Genomic DNA, 26,298 nt, shown 5'->3' with positions numbered 1-26,298 from the left:
GGCTGGGTTTGAACCCGCCACCTCCAGCATATGGGGCCGGTGCCCTACCCTTTTGAGCCACAGGTACCACCCATAACAATAACAGTGTTTAAGATAAGGACTAGAAACAAAAACCTCATAAAGAATGAACGAACATAAATACATTCAGAAAAGAAAACAGATAGTTGCCGTGTCAAAATATTAAGCAATAATAATAATAGTAATGCAAAGAAAGTAACATTCGCATTGTCAAATAAAGAACATGTCTATTACAGTTCTTGTCTATGGTTCTTTTCAAAATCATTTTTTATGTTATTTTGTTTTTAGTTGTTTGGGGCAGAAATTTAAATCTAGCCCTTATTAATCTATCTTTCCTAGAATCAGGTGCCTACAGGTAGGTATTTATTCTGATTTTAAAAGTTTGTGTAGTGATTCTACTAAACTTTTTCTTCTGCAGCTTTCCTTACCTAAATGAGTTCCGCAGTCATACTTATAATTTCATAAGCCAGTAAGCTGGTGGTCTTCCAAAATTTCTTCTCTCTTTACCCAACATAATCAAGCACCTAAAATACTTCCTGACCATCTTCTCATTTACAACCAATCTTCCAGCTCCATTCTCTGCTCTGTATCTAGTCATCAAGTGCTGTTCACATCCACTTCCACCTTCTCCAAAGTTAAAAAAAAGAACAAACAAATGGACAAATAAAAATAAACAAGGAAGAACTTTTTAAAATATATTTGTATAAGCTATTTAAAGAAATGTAATAAAAGCAGCCCTTTTAATCTGATTTGAATCAATGAACTGCAATATAATGCTCTTATTTCAAATTTATTATAAAGTTAATTTATATTTTAAATTCATTTTTGAATCTCTACTTAATTTTTAAATCATCTACTTAAATAAAAATTTCTGTTTTTAGGTTGTTTTTGAAATGTATAGTGTAAACAAGTTTTTGAAAATATTTTGAGTGCCTTTTAATAAAGCATGTATATAACCAGATTTTAAAAATGAAAACATCTAAGCAAAGGTTATTTAAAAATGGAATGAGAATATACGAATCTTCTTAGATTACCTAATTGATCTGTATTAGCGTTACAGTTATGTCAGAGAATTTTGAGCTTCACAGAAGAAAGTAGAAATGCCTTAATTACTGTTGATTTAAAAACTCAAATTTTTAACTTAAATCAATTTTTTTCTGCCAAGAAGCAGGTAATTTAAGTACATAACTGATAATATATATAATATTTTAGTATTTTTGTTTTACTCAATACTTATAGAATTTTCTCTATGTAGTCTTTTTTATCAATATTCAAAAAGGCAACATTTATTAAAACAATATTAAAAATTAACATATTAATATAGCTATATTTCAATATCTGTTGATATATATCTATATACTGGATATTTAAATGTAGCTATATAAATATTTTAAATACATATGTACATATTTCTCTCCAATTCTCTCTGTATATTTAATAAATGATACATAAAATAAATATCTTTTATATCTTTGCTATGCAGATATTTTCCCATAAATAATGAAAGAGTTAGAGCTAAACTATTGAAATTTGAGTTTGTAAATTCCATGGTATACTTTAGATGATGAAAGAGCATATGCCAAAAAAGATATGTTAAAGAAGAAATAATAGAGTATTTCTACTTCTGTGTATGTGTACATATAATTAGCATTTTGATCACAGGTGAAATATAGTCACCAATTCAAGACACTAAACAAAACAGATTATTTTTCACTGGAAACATTTTGAACTAGCTTTATCAATTAGCTATCCTACTAAAGAAACTCCTCCAATCATGATTATCAATAATACCAGTGATATCATGGTTACTTCAGTGGAAGGGCCCATTGCCTGCCTGATATTGAATTGTATTGCCTTTTTATTGACCCTTAAGTTCACTAATTATGTTACAAATTGATTTCTAAAATGTCATCCAGAATTTCTCAGTATATAATCTACTGTAATATCTTCCTAACTGATCTCAGTGCATTAGTTTTACAATACCTTAATCCATCCTTTTCTCTGTAGCCAGTGTGAACTTTCAAAAATGTAAATCTGTCCAGTTTTCCCTTTTAAGAAAGTCCTTAGATGACTTTACCTTTCTAATGACAAAATCTAAAATTCTTCACGAGGTTTATAATGCCCTCTAGGATTTTGCCTTGCCTACCATTTCAGATTCAATATATTTCCAATTTCCTCATTACCCTCTCTAGTCTGACCACACTGGCCATTCTTCACAAAATGTTTCTTGAATACTTGGACTCTGATTCTTTGTAATTTTTTATTCCGGAAACATTTGCTGATATGCTTCCCTTTTCCATGCACTACCAGCTTATTTTTCAGGTGTCATTTTATTTTTCACCATCTCTGGGACACATGTTCTGATCTCTGCATTCTCCCAGAGTAGGTTATGTCTCATCATTATTTTCCTGGGCACACAGTATCTTTTATAACACTTTCACACAAATGAGTTATGTTTAATGTCTGACTTCCCTTCTGAATTTCAAGTTGTGGGAGGTAAGGACTGTATCTGTATTTATCTTTGTTATACCCCTGCATTTAGAATATTACCTAAAAATTAACCATTGCACAAACCTATCTGCCATCTAAATAAATGAATGGTCAGATAGTAGAGGGTCTGTTCTGGGGTGAATCCAAAAATTCAAACTGTCTGCAGAAGCTATCGCTCACCTTCTGAATCCAACGTGACACAGTTATTGCATTTTTTGAGAACAAAAAGAGAACTTGTGTGATTAAGTGAAGAATAACTAAGGTTCCCAGCAAAATAGCCTGTCAGTGTCTTTTGGAGAAAAATCCTTTTCATCAATTGTGTCCTGGAAGCAGTACTTTCAAATGCCTAAGCACAAAGGATGCAGAAAGCCTTCGATAAAAGTCAGCTGTAAACATCTGCGTGTATCAGTAATCCACGATTATTATGTTTACTATTGCTGAATCTGTTCAGAAAGTGAGATTACAGGCAGCTTTTGAAGTATTTTGAGAACTTACTTAAGCCCTTTTATGTGTGGCTGTTGTTAACCACTCATCTCTTACGGACGGGGTTTGTCAAAGACGCTAAAGTAGTGTGTCCTTTTTGATGCCGTATCTTGCCTGAGAATTTTCAAAATTCTCAGGTTTGGCCTTGGAACAAAAACACATAGGGAAATTAAGCTAATTGCAACTGGTTTTATTAATAAAAATGTTTCCAGTTAGCAGACAAATGTTTTCTTCAATCCTGCCATTGAGAATGAAAGGAAATATGCCACCTCAATATTCTGTTGGCACGCCATGTCTTTTAATTTCTCTCCTTCCACAAGAAAAAGCCCAGCCATCCTTCCCAAACAACAAAGGGAGACGTTTGAAAAAATAGTCATCTGTTTTCTAATTAGGAGTTTGAAAAGAAGAGTTAAAGTTGTTGGCATTAATCTTTCAATTTTCAACGGTGTGTAGAAATAGCAAAGAGAACCCAAATCATGCTGTGCCTCTGATGTGCACACTCTGTGAATGACCAAACTCAATTTATGGAAAAACTAATAATGATAAGCATTTGTCATGTGAATTTGGATGATCAAATAAAATCAATTGTTATTCTGTTCATTCATCCTTGACTGATTAGGGAATTAAAATGAAAAGTCAGACAGAAGGTGATGTGCATATTAATGATTAATGATTCGAGAAATCCTTCAAGTACATACGAGATTCCAGGGAAAGAATTTTACAGTGGGTTGCTTAGAAACACGTGGGGAAAGGAAGACATATTGAAAAAAACGACATTTAGGGGGAAATCACATATCTGTCACTTTCAAATAATTTTTAACAGCCACAAATACTGTTTCTAATACTACTAAGGGGGTCAAAGTGCAGCCTTTAATTAAAGGGAACTTTTTAGTTGGATTTTTTTTTAATCCTACTAATCTGTAGCTTACAGATAATTTGATAAAATGTTATATACCTGCTAAAGCCTAGGGATTTTAACTGTGTGATTTCTGAATATGTTCATGTATCCCCAAACCGAGACTGTCAAATTATAGGAAGCTTTTGTATCCTTGAGGAACCCATGCAGCTGTGTGTGCAGGATACTTTTTCTAGGGACAGATATGCCCAGATGGAAGAGACTTCCAAGGCCTCCTGTTCCTTGCTAATGTTCCATGAACTCATTTCTGCCATTTTCCCCAAGTTTTCCATCTCGGCTAATTCCTCCCTACCTTCTGATTCAAGCTCATCGTTTTACCTTGCTCTGTGTTTCTTACTTCATGATCTTTTTTTGTTTCCCTACCTCTTGTCCCTCCAGATTCAAGCTCTTGTATTTTGAATTCAGCCTGATTACTGATTTCATTTTCTTACCGTTATTTTGCTTAATAACTAGACCTCAACTCAGGTGTAGATTTGCCCTGAAGGTAATGAAGCTTAAGCTTTAGGCCTGTCATTTAATTTGCATGAGTCCCTTCAGAAGCCCTTGGAGAGTTCCTACAAATGTATTCACATGCTCCTAAGTTGCTGCAAAATTTGCAAAAGTAAGATTTATTAGCTGTAACCACGTGTTCTCTCTTTGTCTGCCAATGTTTTCCTTTACTTCGTTTTCTTGACACCTGGGATTAGAGAGACCTCAGGCATTTGGGGCATACAGTTCAGGGAAAGTTAAGTTAGAGACAGATTTCCTTTGCATCTAGTCTGGTAGGGTATACTTTTTGGTTCTGCCCTGCCAGTGGATTGCTTGAGTTCAGGAGTTTGGGACCAGCCTGCACAAGAGTGAGACAGGCTGTTCTAAAAACAGAAAAACTAGCCAGGCATTGTGGTGGGTGCCTGTCATCCCTGCTACTCAGGAAACTGAGACAGAGGATCACTTAAGCCCTAGAATTTGCTGTGAGCTATGATGCCGTGGCACTACCCAGGGCAACAGAGTGAGACTCTGTCTCAAAAATAAATAAATAAATAAATAAATAATAAGTAAATTATCAGAGTTTTTTTAAAAATTCAATCAACCAAGCTAAAGAGAAGAATCTATTTTTTCAGTCAAAATACTATAAAGTTATTGTCATACAAAGAAGTGAAAATATGTAAAAAATGAAATGAAAAGAAAAATGAGTATAATGGAAGAACACAAGAAACAAAGTGTTATAGGATTTTTCTGCATTTGGGGATGTTTTAAAAACATTCAGCTTTTAAAAATTTATAATTTTTGCACCTCTTCTTTTTTCTAAGTAATTGTTTATATCCGTGCCAGATTTTTAATTTATAAATTTGTATTCTTTTTCATGTATTGTATGTCAGACCCAACAAAAACTGGAATATCTTGTGCCCCAACTCAGTGAGTCCCTATAATTCAAAGTAAATAAAAATCACTATAATAAAGATTTGATAGAGTTTGATATAGCTAAGAAGATGAGAACTGAAGTTCTGGAGTGAGACTCCCTGAGATGAAGTCCTGGTTTCACAATTTATTATCCATGTGATGGTGGGCAAGTTATTAAACATCTCAAAACCTCAACTTTTCCAGTTTAAAACAAGAAGACTGGATCAGAGAGTGTAGTTCTTCATTGCTCCGTATAATTGCATGATACTAACATAAAGTATAGTGGGCAACAATCTAGTTGAAATAATATTCGTGTCAAAATGAACCTTAAGATTTCCTATAATTTTACGTCAGCCCATGGTTTCCTAATTATTCTTTCAGGTGTGTGTAGGGAAAGAAGAGGTCTAGTGTGGAAACTGTCCATTCCTTTGATTGGTATAGTTCTGCTTTAACTTCGTGTACACTCTGTGTAAGGTTTAGTTGGAACAAATTGCTCCATGACGGTGTGTGTGAGCACATGTGCATTTGAATATCACTACTCTTGTTCAATCTTGTATCACAAGAATCACATAATATCATTAGTGAAAATATTGAAAACTCAAAATAAGCAGCAATTTCTTCTCTATCTGGCCTCAATCTTCTGTGTTAGAAGGACATAATGTCATTTAAAAGAAAACAAAACAAACTGACCACAGCAAATTCTGCCTTCTAACCCGGAGATTAGACATTCACTGAACATAGAAAATCAGCAAGAAATGACTAAAGGAGACTTAAGCTTCCACCCAAATCTCCAGGATATAAAAAGATTATCAAGTTTCCCATGGCACATGACTGAGCCTCATGTTGATATTTTTTTGGGGGGATTGTTTATTTTTGACCAGTATTAAAAGAAAGTATAAACTCAAACCTTTGGGGGACTTGGATAGGGAGTTAGTGCTTGAATTTCCTGTGTATCTCCCCAAAGATCTGTTTTCTTGTTTTAATATTTGTAATCATGCTTTTTAATTAGAAAAATCGACCTCTTTATAACATTTACTCATAATTGCCAGACAGAATGATCTTAATCCCTCTTTAATTTGACAGCTTTTCAAATATATGCATCAGCTCCCAAATAACTCCACTTCTAATTAAACATCAGTTTATGACACGACCTAGATAATCAGCATCTCTGAAATTTTCTTTCACTTTTAGAGACCTTCCCTGCTCTTCTGGTAATTCTCCATGAATGAAGTCTTTCTTGTAATAAGAATTACCCCACTTTATTTTTTTTCTTTCCTATTTGTCTACAAAAGGACAAGAAGTTGTCCTTAACAGAATTTCTAATACCCAGTCAGATAAAACTAAACAGGTTAGGCACCTTACACTAAGAATGAATAAGTAAATAAATAAATAAACAACACAGAGAAAACTCAGCTCTCTGACTAAGCTATACCCAATAATTTAGAATGAGATTTTAATGGATGAAATAAAACAGAAGACAATTGTCATTTCATGTATAGTCTAGTAAATAGTTGTCATGTTTTTAAGGAAGAAGAAACCAGGTAATGGAAATAACCTATAGGATAAACTGACATTTTAAAAGCAGTTAGTTAAATGAAATAATCTTTAAGAAGATAATGATTTCTGAATCATTAAGACTCATAAAATTGAAAATCTGAAGTGAATATTTTAATTATGGCATTTTCAATTGTAAAAACAGATCATTAAGAATCACTTATAACCCCCCCAGGATAACTATATAGGTTATATTTAATAACATATGACAGGTATTGTAGATTTCTATTGCTACCTAGAATTATGAGTTATATGCCTGATACCATAATAAGCTAAATAATGTCCCCTTGAGAAAGTGTAGCACTTTAATCATTTATTCTTGAATAGTTATTTTTAGTTTTGACTACTATCATGTATATCTTTCTACATATAATATTTAGATTTCATTGTAAATAATAAACTTATATGCTTTTTTCCTTTTTATAGTTTAGTAATTTATTCTGATGTACTGAAATTATTCTATTTAGATTCAGATTTTGTACGTGTGTGCACTTTTGTGCCATGCCGTATGTGGTTATGTGTGTGTGAGCAACATGATTCACTCTTTACTCATTACTTTTTAGCATTTTAAATACTTTTTTCCACCCATTATTAACTAAGTGTCCTTGATGAAATTGTCCTCTTAGGTCCTCAGTTTAAATATTGCTTCTTGTAAAATGTGTCACACTGTTTTCTCCCCTGTTTGTACCTGGGTGTTCTAATTTACTGTTTTATTGGCAAATATCCTACCCAAGTATAATGACTTTGTTTATGTGTCATGGCAAGCAACCTGATTACATTTCTTCAAAATTTTAAGCACATTTATACCAATTATTACTCTACCCACTGCCATCAGTATGCAGTCAACCCCCTCATATATTTACAATCCCTTGTCAGGAGAAAAATTGTGAGTGGGGCAACTCTGAAAAACTAAGCACTTTTACTATAGAGCCTAAGTCTACTAAGATAGGCGGTGACTATCAGCTAGTATGAGAAGCTAAACTCTGTGTATCTTCAGTATTTAAGTGGACTAGGGATTTTATCTATCAGAAGATATGATATTGTTAAGAGTTAAGTTCAAGAATTATTTTGGATTTGCCTTGTTTTACTCTTCAACCTAGCAGATCAGAGATTGTTAGAAAGATTAAGTCTGTGGCAGAAAAATGCAGAAGCTCCATATCACTTGCATATCTGAGTAAATTAATATTAGGAGTAGAGAGGCCTTAAGAGAGTACTCACCAATTTCTCATGGCCTCCGAGATGTTGCTTGAAGTAGTCAAACTATGCTCTTATCAGCAAGGGTGAAAAGTCAATAGATTTCTAAGAGTTTTAGAAAACCCAGATCATGTGTATCTACAACTGGGAATACTGAGGGGGATGTCAGCATGGAAGCCGAAGGGAGTAGTGATAATTACAACTCAGCAGATACCAACCCACATAGATGTGGATGATCAGAAGCCAGATGACTGCTTATTATGACTCTTTATGAGACCCTGTATTTGAGGTGATACTGAGAGAGAAAGGAGTAGAAAGGGAACAATAGAAATTATTTTATTACTACTGAAGTCCCTGAAATATTTGTAATACACTAAAATTTCTCTATCGGCTATCAGCTGGAATTGGGACTAGAAACAGGAATGAAAGTGAGCTGATGAAAATACAGAGGGAATAGCATCTTTTTACATACCATTGCTTGTGGTCTTATACTGCATTTTGATGTGTATAATATGATCCCATGTATAATGCACACCACGTTGTTGGCACACTTTCAGGAAGATGCTCCTTGAGAAAGTGGCCAGCTCTTGGCTGAGAGAGACACATCTGAGGAGGGTAAACATTTCTCTGTAAACATGCGGACTGCACCACTCTCCAGCTCCTGCCTGTATTGTGACAACTGCTCCTTCTTGATCTCCTGGGAGTACTTCTGGGAGCTATCAGGAACCCTGACTAAGATAACCAGGTGTCTGGCTAGAAGGCAGGAGCTTCTGAGGCTTCTCAGCCTAGGTAGCTAGGGGTCCCTGTGTGGGGCTCCTGACCCCATCTGCATGCCTGTCACTTTGGTCTTGGCCCTCATGCCACATAGCCATGGCCTGTCTTGCTAGCCTTGCTGCCACCTCCTCCCATGGGGTTCAATGGAGGCTGCTCTGCCCTGTTCCCATGGGATCCTAGATCTTCCTGGACTAGAACCCTGAGCACCTGGCAGCCCCAGCCAGTAGTGCGGTTGCCCAATGAGGCCCACTGAGTCCCCCTGCTCCCAAGTTGTACTACCCATGTATAATATGCATACTTATTTTTCCCTAAAAACTTTAAGCAAAAAAGCACACATTATACATGGCAAAATGTGGTAATTCATAATGAGACTATTCTAGTTTATGAAATAGTTTGCAGTGTATGAGTTTTTCTTTTTCATTATTCTAGTCTCTTTCCTTGCAGTATTTCTTGTAATAAGAGTAGTCCAGGAAGTCAGTAGTAAGAAGGGATGGGTCCCATTTATATAAAGGATGTGCCTGACGTAGACATAGAAGAAGAGTAGAGCTTGAAAGAGACGTGAAGGCCATGTTAAAGAAGTGGAGGTCAGATTTTCATACCCGATTATTTTTACTCATTATCCCAAAGATATAAATACAGGAATGTATGTAAGATTCAAATGATTTTAGGGGGAGTTTCAGAACAGAAGAATGTGCCGATTATTTGTCAGAGCAAAACCTCAAAAATCCTTAATACTATTGCTAAAATGAGGCAGTAGAAGGGAGAAATGTAGAGGGAGAAAGGTGGTAACGGGAGGCGAGATTGGGGAGTTACCACCACTTCTGTTTTTCCATGGCCCAAATATGATATTCCAAATATGTTATTGGTAGTGTAGAAATGGTGTAGAAATTCAGGAGGAAGCAATAACTATAACTTGAAAAGGAATGAGATTTCCATAAGAAAGATTAGGTTAGTTGTAGGAAATAATATTTCACATGTTTGAGTCGGAATATGTAAATTATAGAATAAGTAAATTATCACAGATCAAAATGATAAAGAATTTTAGCCTGGTGCAGTGGTTCACACCTATCATTCCATGACTTGAGAGGCTGAGGTGAGAAGATCTCTTGAGATTAGGCATTTGAGATCAGACTGGGCAACAACATAGTGATACCTGGTCTTGAAAAAGAGAAAAAAAGTTTAGCCAGGCATTATGGTGTAATAGTTCCAGCTACTCAGTAGGCTGAAACAGGAGCTCTGATTGTACTACTGCTCTTCAGCCTGGGCAAAAGAACAAAATCCCATTTCTAAACAACAGCAGCAACAACAACAAAATTATTACTTTTAACCCTTTCTTTAAGTGATGAGATTTATCAAATGTAAATCTGGGGTGGGGGTAAAGGGAAGGCTATAGGCAGAAAAGGGCTGAGTGCTGAGTTAGAATGGAGGGAAGTGGTCGTAAGATCCTCCAACAGGGAGCATTCCAAATGCAGAGCTTTGGTTTAGGCATGCGGGTATACATACCAGTGAGTATTGCTGGCCAGGGGACCAAGTTCCTGAGGACAGCTCCTTCAGAGACTGCCATACACATGCTGTACACAAAGTCTGATGTGGAGAGAGCAGCTTCCTCTCTGAGGCCTGCCAAGTAAAGCCTTTGCAGTTGCCTGGAGCGATGACTGAAAAATCACACAAAGCCTTTGACCATAAGCTGAAATTCTCAAACATGTGGTGCAGAGTCCAGTTGCCTAGATTCTAACCATGACTACTTAGTTCTGTTACTATTCATGAGATCTCGAGCACCTTTAACATTTCCTACTTGTTAAATAGGAAAGGTTTCATAAAGGAAGTATATTGGTACTTTTTATACACAAAGAGACTATCCGGCACATACTACGTGCTCTAATTTTGTTAGAACTTGTTGGTATCTATACATATATTGAGGCACAACTCACATACATACATGCACACCTTCCTATTATGCACACATATTATGTGATACATATTTTGACATATATTTTGATGTATGATATGTGTTCAAATATTTACACACACATACTATTTTCTACCTAATAAATGCAGATTCAAATGAATTTAGAAAATTTGGCCATGTAGGAGGCCACACTTTACCTCTGCATCTGTTCACTCTACTGGCTAGAACTGAGTCATATGGTCACAATATGAGTGAATCTGAGATGTGTTTCACCCGTGTGCCGAGAAATATGAGGAATCAATTCTTGAGCAGCTAACATCTGTTCTGCAGTTTGCCGCATGCTGGTTACCACCTACCTGTGTATGCCCCTTTTCAACATACACATTCATTCTCTATAAAAGACAAAATCAGAAGTTTTGCCTGTTATTTCATCTCACAGTCCAGGATCTTGGAGGATACTTTCATCTCACAGTCCAGGATCTTGGAGGATACTTTCATCTCACAGTCTAGGATCTTGGAAGATATACCTTCTTTGCCGTCAAGAATGGATATGGCTATTTCTGATGCTCTAATATAAAAACCAGGGAGAAAGTTATTTGTTGCTGCCCTGTTATATAACATACAATAGTGGATCCAGGGATTATCTGTCCTGTATAAAATCTTACCTTCAGAAAAAGGAAGAAATGGACACGGACTGTAGTCATTGATTTGTAGCAACCATGTAGTTCTGCTGAGTGAGTACTATAAAAACCTTGGCCCTGACAGTGTTAGACGGTTTCAAAATTAGATCCTAGATCTTTTTTTGTGGGGAGGAACACCCCTTGGCTCTACTTTCTGGGAGGTTTTATCATATCTTTTGTTCCAAACAAACAAACGAGAACAGTGGGGAGGATGTTTGTTTTGAAGGGTGAAAAGTGTTGGACAATTTCTTTTGGTTCAATGAGTCAAAACATTATTGTGTATAGTGTTGGCTTCTTTAAAGGTAAAAATCCTTCAAAAATGTAGCAAGCTTCTGATCTATGTGTATTTAGCTGAGAAGACTTAATGGCCCCTTGATAGCCAAGAACTTTTTTCTTTCAGTCTTTTCTTGCTACATGAGATCAACAAGTTCTTGGCTTTTAGATCTGTGCCCACTTTATTTTCTTTAAAAATAAAGAGACTGATAAACCTCAGTCACTTAACAATACCTTGCTATAGACAAACTACACTGAGTTGAGGGAAGCAACTCGCTGGCTCTTTCTAGCCACTTTCTGTGAAGGACCAAGTTTCCTAGGCACCCGGTTTGCCTTCCAAATTATTGCAGGGAGCTAATATTGTGTTGCTAAGTATATATGTATTTCCATCTTATGTGTCTGTGATATGATTTTCTTGCCATTCCTTATTTGTATGTTAACGATATGTATTTTAGCTTTTGGTTATGATAGTACGCTATTCCCAATGCTAATTTTTTTATTATTGCATCTGAAATATAAATTTTTAAATGATGCTTAGTAGGTAGCTAGTCTCCTGAAAATGATTTCTAAGTACTTTCTACTAAACCGGTGTTGTCTGTTGGAGCTTTTTTTTCTCTTTTTGCTGCAGCCCACAATGAAACCCACAAATTATATCATTCTGCAATAACCACACATACAGCAAAACATGTACAGATGCACACACACACCAGATGAGGAGATGAAACATTGTGTCTAAACGGAGATTTTTACTAGTAAACCCACATATGTGGTATAGGCATCTTACATTCTGCTAAGTTGATTTTCAGACCAGATTTTTTAAAATTGCTTAAAAGAAATGCTGAGTACTTAGTGATGATGTGTATGTTAGCTAGGGTTAGTCCCTCGAGAATTTTGTGAATTTTACATACTGCTTATACTGTTACATTTATTAAAGAGTGAGTGTAATGATTAGGAATAAATAATAAATATCCATTCCATGATAACATATGTATTTATACGTACATCTTTTCACTTAAAATTTGTTTTCTTCAATGTTAAATTATAGTTTCATTTGTTCTAACTTTAGTAGTACTTAAAAGTGTCAAATATAAGCAGTAAGAACATCAACTTTTGTATTTAATATATGAAGGAGATCTTTATTGTTATAATTACTACTGATAAAATATTCAGTCTTACAATTGAAGTACTGCACTGTCTAATTTTTTAAAAAATAAAGGTACTGTGTAGTTTCCTAAAGTCGTATTATGTACATTGGAGTGTTAGAAGAAAAATCTATTCTAAAGTTGATAAGACAAAGTAGAATATCATCATAGTTCCTCATCATTTAAATAAAAAGAAACCCCAAATTTGGAAACTCAAAAAATCAAGAAGCATTTGTTTTTTTCTACTGAATTTGTATTCTTTTTATTTTTTTAAAGGCCTATTCACAGGACACCACATGAACACAAAACGGTGTGGAAGATTCTGAAAACAATTCCAGATTTAGCTTGTCAGCTTAGCGATGAGCATCTGAAAATACTCAGTAAACGTGTCATTTCTCAAACCTGGGTGAAAGGCTGTACAGGTAATAGACTAGTGTGGAGAGAAATTTGGCAAGATAAAATGCACGTCACTCTTTTGAGTTCTCCATCTTTATAATTGCTCATAATTTCACTTGACAACTTCACTTGACTTGCTAAAAATGTACTATTTAAATGTATTCCTTCTTTCAAGTTGTAGGTAGTGAAATGAATAACAGCTCACTTATGGTTTAAGAGACACACGAGAAATTTCTCCACCTTGAGCACAGATCAAAATCAGAGGATTCATTGAGACCCAAAATATGGATTGAAGCCTAAACTGCATTTACAGTAATGTCTCAGGTGCTGCTGCTCCCATTCTGTGGGAACCATTGTCTGATAAACACTTTTAGTGCAACATAACACTGATTTTCATAGGTAAAATAGGAAGTGGTTGGATTAATTATTTGACTGATCCAGAGGTGATACAGATATCAGGAAAAAGTCTCCAGATATGTTTTTAGTTTCCAACCCTAGTCCTTTTACCAACGATATAGTGGATACATTGATAGAACTTCTTATATTTTATTTTTCAGTGGGTGGCATACAATTTAATATATTTTGTGTGTCAAGAGAATCCTTTGTTTTATTCTTCAGAGAAACAAATAAAGGTAGATATATTATTTTTTTCCTCAGATGTGGGCATGAGGCACAAAAGTATTATGCAGGCTATTCCTGCTTAGAATCAAGTTTGGGACACATCGGAGCCTAATGCTAAAGCCGTTCTCTGCACATCATGTCACTTTTTGTACAAAGTCGTTTGTCAGGGTCGTGATATTCAAAGCCAAACTGGAATTTTTGTGACCATGTGCCTATTGAAAATGTTTACTGTTTTTTTTTTCTTTTGCTCTGGGTGGAGTGCCCTGGCATCATAGCTCACAGCAACCTCAAACACTTGTAGTAATCCCCTTATCTCAGCCTTATAAATAGCTGGAACTATAGGCTCCAACCACAATGCCTGGCTAGCTTTTCTACTTTTAATACAGACAGAGTCTCCCTATAGCTCAGGCTGTTCTTGAACACCTAAGCTCAGGAAATCCACCTGCCTCAGCCTGGAAGTGTGCTAGGATTACAGGCGTGAGCCACCACACCCAGCCGAAAAGATTTACATATTTTGAGAGTTTTCCTTCAATGATCTCTCTTAATTAGTTCCATTTAATCAGCAATCAAGCAGTGAAAAATAAATCAAAGGAGTTTTGAGAGGATAAAATAAGATTGAAGGGAAAAGAGGACGACCATTCAGCATTGCCTTTCCATTAGCTTGAGGGTAGTCATTAAAAATTAATTTATTGTATAAATCACTGAAATTGTAATGGTAAAAAATATGAGAACAATCTCACTGTCCTCCATTAGAAGACTGGCTATGTGTATCATGATACACCTCCTCTATGAAATTCCAACAGTGGTTAAAAAGGATGAGGTAGATTTGTATACATTGAGGAAGAAAATGAAAGAAAATAAAGAGAGAATAACTGCAGATTTATACAAATGATATATTTATGAAAAAGACTGAGTTTATATATACATAGCTGTCAGTTTTGAACGTAGATGTGGGTCCTAAAAGACACCACCAAAATATATTTTTTAAAATAAGGAGAGGAACGGAATTGAGGGGCAATGAAGAGGTGTAACTCTTTCTTTTACATGTATTTGTGTTGGGTGAATTTTTCCACAAGGAATGCATATTCATGTTAGTCTTTATAATTACACATTTTCTGTTTTCAAAAAGTTTCTAAAATTAAATTTAGAAGTCATTTTATTTTGCTGATGGCATGTTAATAACTCAGGTGATTGACTATTACAAGATGAACTCCCAATCTTTGAGAGATATCAGTTTTAATTTGATTATTTATATTAAATAAGGCATTCCACCTTGCACTTCAATAGGATGTTTTTTCAACACCTCTTAAAAAGAATGTGGAAGTCTCTTGGGTTTACAGCTACCTGTGTCAAAATTCTCTCCAGTTTTTAAGTCATCCTGTTCCGACATCTCGGATCTTTTTTACTATCAAAGCAGTCGACTCATTAAATATCTGACCTTTGTAGGCTTCTTTGTTCATCCACCTTAACAAACAAGGCCAGCCAGGTGTCTGTCTCTCTCTCTCCCCATTTTCTTTATTCATGTGCGCATTTCTCTCCCTCTGCGGTTTTATGTAAAGTATTCCCTCTCACAGTCCCTTGTCACCAGGCCGCTGAATTTCAATCTGCTGCTGAGGCTTCCATTTCTCTGTTGCAATTCCACCCAGCTGTTTGCACCTTCTGGTCTCTTTTCTGGCCACTAGTTCTGCAGAGTTTCGATATTTAAGGAAGCTTCCTGAACTGGCCATTATTCACTCAGCCTCTTATTCATCCAGTTTTTGTAAGCAATAACATATTAACAGGGAAACAGGATTATGATTTAAAATAATGAACAAAACATACACAGTCTTTAGTTTAAGTGACAATGCTACTAAAACATGATTGTTATAATTTACTTACCACGTTATGATTGCTATATATAAAGAGTGCTTATATTAAAATTACTGCATATACTGGTAATATATGTTACACGTAGTCATCTATAAATGAAAATGTAGACACGTGGATATAGTTTAATGAAGTGAAATGATCTCGGTGTTTTCTACTGGATCTCTATGCAGAAGATATTATTAAGATTGATAACCTAAGCTCATGAAAGCTAAAGGAATTAACTTCCTTGAGATTCCAATTTAGTGGCTAGCATGCAACCAGATCCTAAATCAAAATTTCATTATCATCTACCTTTAGGATGCATTCCTGTAACATGATTGACGATATATGTGTTTTTCTCTTTTATGTGGACATCGCCTTGCACTGTTTCCTTTACTTGTAGCCCATTAAGTATCGTAGTATTCTTCTCTTCTCTTTCATTTTATTTCATTCTTTTCCAAACTTTTTTTGAGGTTACATCTCCAAAACTCCATAGCTCCTTACTACAATAAAATTTTATATTCATTTTTAATACTTAACTATTTTCTATTACTAAATTGTTACCATTTCCTTAACCTGCATAGATATTTTTTGTTGTGGCTTAAATTTTATTTAACATACAAGAACATAGTAGCTAAATCTTATGAAAAATGTGGTAGGCATCTTTTCCACATAAGAATTAGCCATAATTCAAGTAATATACTCTTGTAATAAAAGTAATACATTCTTTACTCCTATGATAAACCATAGCTTCCTTAAAGGCAAACATGATCTTGAAACACCTGCATTGATCTTAAAGTAAGAATATGCTTTAATCTCAACTGAGGTTTTATCATTTGAATGTTTGTGTGCCCCCCAGATTCATCTGAAATCCTTTCCCCTGAGGTGATGGTATGAAGAGGGCAGGCCTTTGGGAATTTATTGAGTCCCACTAGTGGAACCCTCATGAATTAGTGCCCTCATAAAAAAGAGGATCAAGTGAGTCCCCTCATTTCTTCCGCCATGTGAGGGTAGAGTGTGAGGATGGCTGTCTGTGAGGAAGCAGGCCTTCACCAGACTCCAAACCTGCTAGTATCTCCATCTGAAACTTCTTAGCTCTCCGAGCTGTGAGAAATACATTTTCATTGCTTGTAAACTACCCAGTCTGTGCCATTGGCCTTAACAGACTAATGCCTGAGATGTTTTCTGTGGTTCATGAAGATTTTCCCTTAAAGCCTGGCAGAGTGTTTTTCCAGTGTCTATCTTCACTGTAAGTTCTAATTGCGTATCTGTGTTATCAGTCCTAAAAATAATTGTGAGCTTTTAAAAAATAAAATAATGAAAACAACTTTTCATTTCAGGGGAATATAAAAGACCATTCCCTGGTTATTCGTAACCATTCCCTGGTTATTTATTTCTCTAATTTGTTATTTATTTTTATTTTCTAAACAGAAAATAAACTTATAAATTGGGGAAATATTTAACATCAGTTCAGGGTATGTACTAGCCAAATTCCATGTCTGAACAATTGGATTAGATCTAGTAGTAGGTAACACCAGAGAAAGAATCTCTAGGCTGCGTGTGGTGGCTCATAGTTGTAATCCTAACACTCTGAAAAGCTGAGGTGGTAAGATCACCTGAAATCAGGAGTTCAAGATCAGCCTGTGCATGATCAAGACCTTGTTCAATAAAAAAATAGAAAAATTAGCCAGGTCTGGTGGTGTGTGCCTGTAATTCCGACTACCTGGGAGGCCGAGACATAAAGAGGATCCCTTAAACCCAGGAGCTTGAGTTTGCAGTGAGCTAAGATGGTACCACTGCACTCTATCCAGAACAACAAGAGCCAGACTGTCTCAAATAAAACAAAAAACAAAAAAAAAGCAAAAAGAAATTTATCTTAAGGAAAACTATCACTTAAAAATCAGGGAGAATGGGCGGTGCCTGAGGCTCAAAGGGGTAGGATGCCAGCCCCATATGCTGGAGGTGGCAGGTTTAAACCCAGCCCCGGCCAAAAAATAAATAAATAAATAAATAAATAAATATCAGGGAGAAGTTAAGGTATTTTCTAATAAAAACTGAGAGAATTTATCTCTGGCAATCTTTCTCTATACAACACTTGTAGGAGTCCTTAAAGATAATGTGAAAGATCACCAGACAGTAATTTGAATCCACACAGAGAAAAGTAAGTATATAAGTAAATACAAAATACAGAGTAAATTAATTTTTTGTAGCATTTTTCTTCTTTTAAAACAATTACATAATTATAAAAATCATTTGATGTGCTTTTATATGATGTAATTTATATGACAACACTAAAACAAAGCAGGAAGAGGGAACAGAGCTATATGGAGCCAAATATTTATTTAGTACTACAATTAAGTTGGTCCTAATCTGATCTAGATTGAATTAAATTGAGATATTAATTCCATTCCACAGGCACTCATTAGGAAAATAGTTTAAAATAATAAAGGAGATAAAAACAACAAAATTAAAAGGTTTCACTATAACGTATCAACACAAAATAAAGCAATAATAGAGAAAAAGAACAAGGAAAATATAAGACATGTACAAAACAAATCCCAAAATCCTAGCTGTAAATCTTTTGCTATCAATGATTACATTAAAGGTGTATATACAGCAATGTATTAGACACCGTAATGAAAAAGCAGATCTGCAGAATAGATTCAAATAGTTTAATTAGGAACACATGTAAGATTCAAAGATACAGATAAATAGAAAGTAAAAGAATAAAACAAGCTATATGAGGAAAGAGGTGTCAAAAAGAAAGATGAGGGGGCAGCGCCCATGGCTCAAAGGAGTAGGGCGCTGGCACCATATACCAGAGGTGGTGGGTTTAAACCCAGCCCTGGCCAAAAATGCAAAAAAAAAAAAAGGAAGATGAAGTGAGTTCTGTAATTCCTGACAATATGTAATTTAAAAAAATAATTGTGTTGCCGAGTGCGGTGGCTCATGCCTGTAATCCTAGCACTCTGGGAAGTTGAGGCAGATGGATTGCTTGAGCTTACAGGTTTGAGACCAGTCTGAGCAAGAATGAGACCCTGCCTCTAAAAATAGCAGGGTTTGTGGCAGGTATCTGTAGTCCCAGCTACTTGAGAGACTGAGGCAAGAGACTCACTTGAGTCCAAGAGTCTGAGGTTGCTGTAAGCTACAACACCACACCACACTACTAGGGGGGACAAAGTGTGACTCTGTCTCATGTGCATTGCACCATATTCACAATAGCCAAGACATGAAATCAACCATGTCCCTCAAGAGATGAAAAGATAAAGAAAATGTGATACACACACACACACACACACACACATGTGCAATGGAGTACTATTTAGAGTTACAATGGGGAAAAAATCCTATCATTTGTGACAAGATGGATGAACCTGGAGGTCATTAAGCTATGTGAAATAAGCCAGGCACAGAAAGACAAATACATTCCCTCACTTATGTGTATAAAATAGAAAAGTTAAACACATAGAAATAGAGAGCACAATGTTCTTACCAGAGGTTGGGGCAGGATGGGAGGATAGAAGGAAACTTGTTGGTCAAAAAGTACAAAGTTTCAGTTAGATAGAGTAGGTAAAGTTTGAGATCTATTGTACAGCAACATGTTTATACTTCATATAATAGTAATGCATTGTATATTTCAAATAACTAAAAATACATTTCAAATGTCTCAACACAGAAAATAATAAATGTGTGAATTTTTGGATATAATAATTTTATTGATTTCATCAACCCACATTGTTTATACATGTATCACATATCATATTATACTTTAAAAATGTCAATTAAAATATTAATAACTAAGAAAAAACTTAAGATATTAAAATCAGCAATGAAAGACTGAATATCATTACTAACCTTACAGAAATAAGAAATGATTACAAGGAAATAGATTGAGGATCTGTATGATGAAAAGTTATATGGCATAGATATAATGGACAAGTTAAATACAAACTATCATGATTGTCTTATGAAGAAATAGATAATCTGAATAGGTTGATAAAAAATAAACATGCTGAATTGATAATTAAAAATTTCCACACACAAAAAAGGCTAGAACCAGATGGCTTCATGATGAAGTCTACCAAATACCTAAAGGAGAATTTATTGTAGAGAATTTATAGCACAAGCAATGAATAATCTAAAAATGAAATTGAGCAATTCAGTTTCATTTACTAAGCACATTAAACATATAACTTAATTAGGAATACATTCAACAAAAGAAGTGCAAGTATGTATCTTTAAAACTACAAAACAATGTTGAAAGTAGTTAAATAAATATCTAAATAAGTAGAGTCATTCAATGTCCACATAAAATGTTTTTAAAAGGCAATACTACCTAAATTTATTTATAAATTTGACACAATCCCTCCCTACCAAAAATATCAGGCACTTTTTGCAGAAATTGATAATTTGACCCTAAAATTCATATGGCAATTTAGAGGACCCAGAAAAACCAAATTGTACTTAAGAAAAATAAAGTAAGAGGACTCACACATCTCTGTTTCAAAACCTATCACAAATTTATAGTATCAAGCTAGTGTAATACTGGCATGAAGATGAAACTATAGATCAATGGAATAAAACTGAGTCTAGAAATAGAGCTTTAACTTTATGGTCAATTGATTGTAGGCAAGTTTCCCAAGATAATTCAAAATGGTAGAAAAATAGTCTTTCCATCAAATGGTGCTTGGACAACTGGTTATCTACAAGCTGAATAATGAAGATGAACCCCTGACTCACACCAAATATAAATATTAACCCACATAAATGAAATACCTAAATGTAAGAGCTAAAACTATAAAACTCTTAGAAGGAAACTGAAGAATTAATCTTCATAATCAAAGATTAAGCCATCCTTTCTTTGATATGACACCAATAGTATAAATGACAAAAAATTGGATAACTTGAACGTTATAAAAATTAAAATATTTGGGGCTTCAAAGAACACAATCTAAAGGAAAAATGCCAACCTTGGAATGTGATATGGTATTTGTAAATCATATATCTGGTAAAGGCCTCACCTCTGGTATAGGAAGAATACTTAAGGCTCAGTAACAAAAAGAAAACCTCATTAAAAATATGCAAACTGGGCTCGGCGCCTGTGGCTCAAGCAGCTAAGGCGCCAGCCACATACACCTAAGGTGGCGGGTTCGAATCCCCAGCCCGGGCCCGCCAAACAACAATGATGGCTGCAACCAAAAAATGGCCAGGCATTGTGGTGGGCGCCTGTAGTCCCAGCTACTTGGGAGGCTGAGGCAGGAGACTCGCTTGAGCCCAGGAGTTGGAGGTTGCTGTGAGTTGTGATGCCATGGCACTCTACCCAGGGGGATAGCTTGAGGCTCTGTCTCAAAAAAAAAAAAAAAAAATACAAACTGCCTGAATAGACAGATTGTCAATGAGGCTATATATATAGCTAATAAGCACATAAACATCTAGTATTATTAGTCAGTGAAAAATTGTAAATTAAAAACTACAATGACATGCCACTCCATACTGAGTGGATGGTTAAAATACAGAAAGATAAAATATAGTATTTTATTAGCACTGAGGATGTAGGGAAATCAGAACTCTCATACATTTCTGTTAGGATTATACTATGGTGAAGCCACTTTGGAAACAGTTTGGCCATTCCTTAAATGTTAAAGTTCCCATTTAATCCAGACATTTCATTCCTAGGTACATATTCAAGAAATGAAAATATACATTCATGCAAAACTTATTTACACATGTTCATAGCAGCATTATTTACATAGCCCAAAGTGGAAAGAACCCAAATGTCCACCAATAAGCGAGTGGAATTTTAAAAATGTAATAAATTATTATAATTGAATATGATTTGGTAATAAAGAAGGAATGAGGCAATGTTGCTGCTACAACTTAGAAAATCCTGAAAATGTGATAAATAAAAGAAGCCAGTCACAGAAGGAATTTCGTAATTCCTTTTATATGAAACCTCCAGAATAGGTCAATTCATAGGAACGTCACATAGACTGCTGGTTTCCAGGAGCTTTGAGGAGTGGGGCATGGGACATGCTGATGTACATAAGTTTTTTGGAGAGATGATGAAAATATTCTAACATTAAACTGTGATGAGGTTTGCACATCTCTTTAAATGAACTAAGAATTCACTGTATTGTACATTTTAACAGCATGAATTTCATGGTATTTGAATTGTATCTTAAGGAATCCTTTTTAAAAAGTGAGGTAAAATTTATGTGATGTTAACCACTAGTCACTTAAAGTGTACAATTCAGTGACACGTAGTACATTAAGGGGTTGTGGAACCAGCTATCTAGTTCCCAAACAGTTCCATCATGCCAAAATTGAACTCTATACCTGTTGAGCAATAACTCTCCATTCTCCTCTCCTCCCAGACTCTGATAACCAGTGGCCCATTTCTGCCTCACTCTTGGATTCATTCATTCTGGACATTTACATGAATAGAATCGTATAATAATTGACCTTTTGCGATGACTGTAATCACTTAACATGGTATTTTGAAGAAGCGTCCACTATGTGCCTGAATTACATTTCATTGTATAAGCTATGTTTTAAATGCTTAAAAACAAAAACAAAAACAAACAAACAAACAAAAAACAGGAAACCAGTGGGGGCTAGTAATGCATGTCAGCTCCCTGTGATTAAAATCAGTTTCTTTTAATCATATGTTAACATATTAGAAGAATATATTCTTATTCTAATAATAACATTAAAAATTTAAAAAATCAATAGATAGGAGTTTGCTGAGGAAATAAATTTGTGAAATGATGATTTAAATGATTTTTTATTTAAATTCAGCACATCAGAGACATCAGTATGCTAGCATACATTGTGTTTTTCTTACATGTTCCCTAAACTACTTCAGAACTGTAATTTACCTGTGTTCTATGTCCCCCCCGGGAAGCAACTCTGTGCAACATACTTGGGGAATGCTGTCTTAGAGCAAGACATTTATTTATTTATTCTTCTCTAATTCCCTATACTAGAGTAACAAGATTTTATGATGTATCAATTCCTTTTACTACCATTAGTCATTTGACAGACAATCTTCTGAGCTATGCAGGATGGAATTCACTGTCCCTTTCTGAGGTTTGAAGACCCTGAGGTCTAGTCTTCCTGGTTTAACACCAGTGAAGGCTAAATAGAACCAGGCCTTTTGAACCTGAGACATTTGAAGCCAACCTTTTGGTTTCTCTTATCCTTTGCTGTCTCCAAGCAAAAAAACATTTTCTGTGAATAAAATTAAACTCTTGAAATGCTACAACATCAAGGAGCAGTATTTGGTAATGCACACTATCAAAGGGTGATGTATCACATAAACTGATGCACTTTTTGATAATCTTTGTCCAGATGCTGGGCCGTAGAAGACAATGACCCTACTCTTACCATCTTTTCTAGTGTGAGTCTAGTCTTCCGTGGTGATATTAAATCCCTCCTTGTTAGAAGAATAGTGTGCTAAGTCCCTCACTAGAAGAATGATTCTTGATGGCATAGTATTCTTCTTACTTCATTGTCATGGATTTAATGTCTAATGTAACATTTAATCTTTTAAATGTGTACAGTATACTCCCTGACATCTTATAAATGTGACATGAATGAGGGTTAAGATTATTTTTTAATAGCAAATAAAATGATAATGTGTTTATTTTTAAAACAAAATAGAGTGTTGAAAATGTAATCAGAGGCCACTGAGTTTAGTTTTAATGAACTTGAGAACATGTAAAATAATAAAAGTTTTTTAAAAAATGTAATGGCCAAAGATTTTGTATTTTATGGGGAAATGAATTAAATCATTGCTCAGTTTTTACCTAAAAGTTATCTATGTGAAATTAGAGATTTGATGAAAAGGATACATTTACGATTAAAATCTGGTATATCTTATTATTAGAAAGCAAAGTGAAAATTTCAGAAAAATAATTGGAATCATGTGTACTTTAAGATTTAAGTTAGATTACAAACTTAGAGTAAATGATAATTGCATAAAATTGTTGATATATTTTAAGATGTATGCTTTTTATTAATTGTATTTAAGGAACAGTCATAAGAACTATTACATATTAATATATGCAGTAATTTAAATTAAGTTTTTATTGAGGATAATAAAAGGTTGACTTTAATAGATAACTATTTATGATATTATCAGAAAAATGACTTTGCAAAACAAACAGTAATTCTAGTTCTCAAATTATTTATATAGGTTACTCTTGAGATTATCCTACCAATATATTGACAATGCTTATTTAACAATGCTGAAAAACCAAATTCATCTAGTTATGCAGGGGTATATTTTAAAATCTGTAGAGAAGAGAGTAAAATCAGGAGACCCACTTGGATTTAATAATTCTTAAGAATTTATATTTTTAAAAAACTTTCTTAGATTTTCTTTTATTTTTCTAGTAGACAAGAAGGGTTAAACAACTTTAAAATACACAATGATAAATAATTTGATGTTTATTTTTTTGTACTGTAGATGTGGAGACTTTTTCTATTTGTTCAATCTGGTAGCTAATTATTTTTCTCATTACGTGTTGGCTGCTAGAAAGCTTATGGGCATTTTTATAAGCCTTTCAAAACTATTTGACTTAAAATATATGTGACATTACTTTGATAAAAATTTTAAATCACTAAAATGTTTTAAAAATAAGGAAAATGGAGCAAAGATCATCCCCTTATTCAACATTATTTCTTTGCCAAACTATTAGATTTTATATAAAATGTTCTGTAATTTAAATTTATTCATTTTTTCTTACCCATATTTTCTTCCATTTTATTAACTTTTTAAACAATAATATAGCTGTTTTGTGGGCTGACAAAAATTCCTTTAGATGACCCATCAAGTTTAAATGAATTAATGAATTTTTTACTAAGAAAAATAAAAATCCTTGTCTTTAAATATATATGTTATGGATATGAACAGGTATTTTTGAAATTAAAATTGTTCTCAATGATTATTTTGTGTGTAAGAAGGCCAAAATAACTAAGAATTAACTGATTTTAAGGTTACTAAAAACGATCACTAATAATTTGTAAAATTATAAACTTTCTTTTTATTCACTATCTACAAATATTTAGCTATTTTAAAAGGAACTTAATAATGCTATAAGTATGATGGATTCTCAACTTTTAATTTGTTCATTTATTTCCTCTGTAAGTGGCTTCAATGAGGATATTAATTTTATAATAAAGGATTGCAATGCTTGCAGTTTCCCTTTATAAATGTGTTTGACCAGATACCTTAAGTCAGGTTGATTTAATTAGAAATGTTTCTTTAGGAAGTTCCATCCCCAACAGAAGCTTAGCTTCTGGCAAAGGTCATTTGTGAACAAGCTGATTTATTCTTGTCTCTTACAACAGTGCTTCTATTACCTCTCCTAACTTTCCAATTTTGTTTTCATTTTCTTTATGAAACCTTTTGTTCATTTCTATGACTCACTTTTAATTTATATGTTTCTGATTCTCAAAGTCAGTTTTTGAGCCCTTACCTCAGCTCTACATCCACATAATTGACTGTTGCCTGAGAAATCCTCTTGGAGGTTCTGCTGGAATGTTGGAAAAAAACAAAACAAAACAAGACAAAACATGAAAAAGCAATCTACTCAACTTGTTCTTGGTATAGGCCTTTTCCTGCCACATACTTCAGTGGCAACACTATATTCCTTATGAAAATGTTAAATGGTGTAATTTTCTTTACTGCTTCTCTATCTAAATTAATCAAGTTGCATCACATGAATTTAACTTTTACTTTTAAATTCATTTTCTGTTTTTTCTTCTCCATGCCAATGCCTTGTTCAGGCCTCCATTCATTGCTTCTTTTTTTTTAGATCTCAAATTAATATAAGGGTACATGTGATTAGGTTAAATATTCGTATTATTTCTTATAAAGAATACTTTAATAGACTCATAACTGGTCTCTCATTTTGCCAATTCTCTCTAGAAAAATTGTCTAATGCATCACTGCCTTATTCATCCTTCTTTTAACTCCAAATATGTCATCATTATTATAGGAATATAGTATGTCAGGAAACACAGAGAATATTATGGAAAATATAAAAAACCACAAATAAGGAAAAATACATATCCCTTGACCTCATTACCTTCCAATAGTCATTACTATCACTTTGAACTATTCTCTGGTTTTAATTGCATGCATTTTTTTCTAAATGAACCCAATTTGTAACTGTGGTTCCTACTTCATATTTAATATATCAAGATTTTCTTGCTCATGATTGTCTCTGAGTAATTTTTAATAACTGCATATTTTATAATAGATGTTATAATTTACTATATCAATCTTTAAAAAATGAACTTAGATATTTACCTGTCATGTCTAACATGATCTTGAATATCATCTTACCCTAATTTTTACCTTACTTGGATTATTTATTAATGACAGATTTCTAAAGTTAAAATAATGGATCAACTCACCTGTTGTGCATGATACAATGGTATATTTCAAAACTATTAAGAAATGAGTATAATTGTGATGGATGTGTTAGTTCAATGAAAACATTTCACATTGTATATCGAAGCAGTACCCTGAACCCCATAATTGCATCAATGTACAAAGTTATGATTTAATAAAAAATAATTTAAAAAAAGGTGGGGATATTTTTAAACATC

The 26,298-nt window shown here is 34.1% G+C and overlaps 1 protein-coding gene across 1 annotated transcript in view; it reads left to right on the top strand.

Annotated features, from left to right (window-relative positions):
• CNBD1 (cyclic nucleotide binding domain containing 1) overlaps window positions 1-26,298 on the top strand; it is a 403,074-nt gene that overhangs the window by 203,878 nt on the left and 172,898 nt on the right. Inside the window, exon 5 of the mRNA XM_023518062.1 lies at window positions 13,090-13,235. Coding sequence (XP_023373830.1) covers window positions 13,090-13,235 — 146 coding nt within the window. The remainder of the gene's footprint in view (window positions 1-13,089; window positions 13,236-26,298) is intronic.

This window comes from Otolemur garnettii, unplaced genomic scaffold (genome assembly GCF_000181295.1).
Source record: "Otolemur garnettii isolate 467f Iridium unplaced genomic scaffold, OtoGar3 scaffold00004, whole genome shotgun sequence".
NCBI lineage: Eukaryota > Metazoa > Chordata > Mammalia > Primates > Galagidae > Otolemur > Otolemur garnettii.
Note: the sequence above shows the minus strand (reverse complement) of the source record. Positions and strands in the feature narration are given on the sequence as shown.